A 2,337-nucleotide genomic window follows, 5' to 3' on the forward strand; every position below is an offset into this window, starting at 1 on the left:
CTCAGGACCAACGAGCCGCCGCCTCGCAGATAGCACTGTAAATTACCCAGCGTCTCACGTTCGTTTCTGATTATTTGCATTGCAGTGGGTTTGTGAAATGAAGCACAAGAGTTTAGAAAAATCTTTTATTTTGGAAATGGGACGCGCAATCGACTCCAGCAGTGTTCCTAGAAGGAGCTATGCCATTTGGGTGGGGGAAAAATGAGGGGGCGGGGGAGTCCATGTTACATTTAAAACAACAACAAATTAAAAGCAAAACAAAACAACAACAAAAAAAGGAGGTGGAGGAGGAGGAGGTGGTGGTGGAGGACAGAGAGGAGGGGCAGCAGCAGCGGCAGCAGCAGCAAGGATGGAGTCAGTACCCGTCCCAGTCCCGGGTGAGCGCATTTGGATCTGGGTTCTGGCTCAACCCACTTAATGCCCCAATCGGAAGTTTTCTACAGGTTGTGCGGACAGGAAAGTTTAAATAGAGTTTATCAGAAGCCAGGTGGTCATTCTCTACCCTCTCTCTCTAGCTTGGACCCAAAGAACAAAGGCACATGAGAGGAGAAAGGTGACCAGCTGGACGATGACGGTCACGTCCAATTAGACCCTCTTGTCTTCGGCTCTCTTGTCTTGAGAGTGGGTTTAATTTTTTTTTTTTTTTTAATTTATATAAGAAGGAGCTCTTAAAGGAGAGCCACCTCCACCCTCAGGTATTCATCACTCAGCTCCAGCGCGCCTGGGAAAACCGCCCCGAAAGTCCAAGAGGAAGCTCAGAGTTGTAACGGCCGCGGAGACAGCTAGGCGGTGACGCAAGGTCCAGTCCAGATTGCCAGACCCGGGGCGGGAGAGAGGATCCTTGTAGGTTTCGGAGGTGGGGGGGTTGCACTCCATTGTTCATTCCGGGCCAATCAGGGTTGGCCCACTTCCTCCCAGCCAATCTCCCTTCACCCCCAGCCTCCCACCCAACCCACCCCGCCCATCAGCCCCCGGTCCCCATCACCTCCCCCGCATCCCCGGCAGTTCTGGGGAAGCTTCGTGACGCCACAGGTCCCGCCCCCAGCTCCGGCCCGGGGCGAGTGCGTGTTGACGTCATGCTGCGTGCGGGCCGGTGCGGAATCGCTCCCTCAACTCCGCGGGGCAGTAGGAGTTAGTTAGCAAAGAGCCGAGGCCGAACGCGCGACCCTCGTCCTTCTGCCCCTGGCCGCACACTTTGCGCACATCTCTTTTTCTGCATGGTGGATATTATTTTTCATTATCCTTTTCTGGGTGCTATGGGTGATCATTCCAAGAGTAAGTCTTTCTGTGTGTGTGTGGGGTGGGGTGTGTGTGTGTGCTTAATATGCAAAATTTCTAATGCAAAAAAATGTTTAGTGGATTCTACAAGTGGCTTCTGTTTGTCAGGATAGTTTAAGAGAGGAAAAACGAATGCATATCTCCTGCAGGACTGCTTATCTTTGGGAATCCTGTTGTTTTATTTTATAAGTAAACACTGTTTCTCAAGCCGGCTGGGATGACTTCGGGCTGCGAAATCTGCTTCTGTTTTGCGCAAAGGCAATTAGGTTTGATTTAGGGATGTGGGCCTTTTTTTTTTTTTTTTTTGGTGGTTGTTTGTTTGCCTTTCGGTGTTTCAAAGCTAGGAAGCTTTCTCTCGCTTGCTCTGGGATATTTAAACTAAGAAATGTCTGAGAGGATGAGCCGGGACTGCCGAAAGACGATGTGTCTGTGTTGGGATAGGAGGCAGCCGCTGTGAGTGGGAGTGTGTGAGCGGAAATGCCGGGACAGCACCGTTAGGTGTTGATGTCCAGGCTACCGCAGTGCCTGTGTATTTATTCTCTTCTTAGTTTCGTGTTAGCGTTTAGTTTCAAGACACGTCGACAAAACGACTGTGATTAATGAATGTACTAGCGAAATATTTGGGGGTAGGGGACAGAAGAAACCTTAAGCAATCCAGAAGATACTGGTTTTTCGTTTCCAATGCTCTGGACCTTTAGAGAGCTCATCACTTTTCCTTATGGTCGCAAGTCTTGAAAGAAAGCGAGAGAGCGAGCGGGTTGGGTTGGGGCTGGAGTGGCCGAGGCCGGCCGGGATCCGGGCAGTCAGGCCTGACGCGGCCCCGCGCCCTTCCCCGGCAGAGAAGCCCGGGACGGCCATGTGCGTGGGCTGCGGGAGTCAGATCCACGACCAGTTTATCCTGCGGGTGTCGCCCGACCTCGAGTGGCACGCCGCCTGCCTCAAGTGCGCCGAGTGCAGCCAGTACCTGGACGAGACGTGCACGTGCTTCGTGAGAGACGGGAAGACCTACTGCAAGCGGGACTATGTGAGGTGAGGCCGGCGGGAACGCGGGCTGGGCCA

At 52.7% G+C, this 2,337-nt stretch overlaps 1 protein-coding gene across 1 annotated transcript in view; it reads left to right on the forward strand.

The window, feature by feature from the left end:
* The first annotated feature begins 1,057 nt into the window (after positions 1-1,057).
* The window catches only part of ISL2 (ISL LIM homeobox 2), a 5,708-nt gene continuing 4,428 nt past the window's right edge, over positions 1,058-2,337 (forward strand). Inside the window, exons 1-2 of the mRNA XM_011982723.1 lie at positions 1,058-1,275; positions 2,118-2,309. Coding sequence (XP_011838113.1) covers positions 1,218-1,275; positions 2,118-2,309 — 250 coding nt within the window. The 5' untranslated portion in view covers positions 1,058-1,217. The remainder of the gene's footprint in view (positions 1,276-2,117; positions 2,310-2,337) is intronic.

The sequence above is a fragment of the Mandrillus leucophaeus genome, unplaced genomic scaffold (genome assembly GCF_000951045.1).
Source record: "Mandrillus leucophaeus isolate KB7577 unplaced genomic scaffold, Mleu.le_1.0 Scaffold241, whole genome shotgun sequence".
NCBI classification, from domain to species: Eukaryota; Metazoa; Chordata; class Mammalia; order Primates; family Cercopithecidae; genus Mandrillus; species Mandrillus leucophaeus.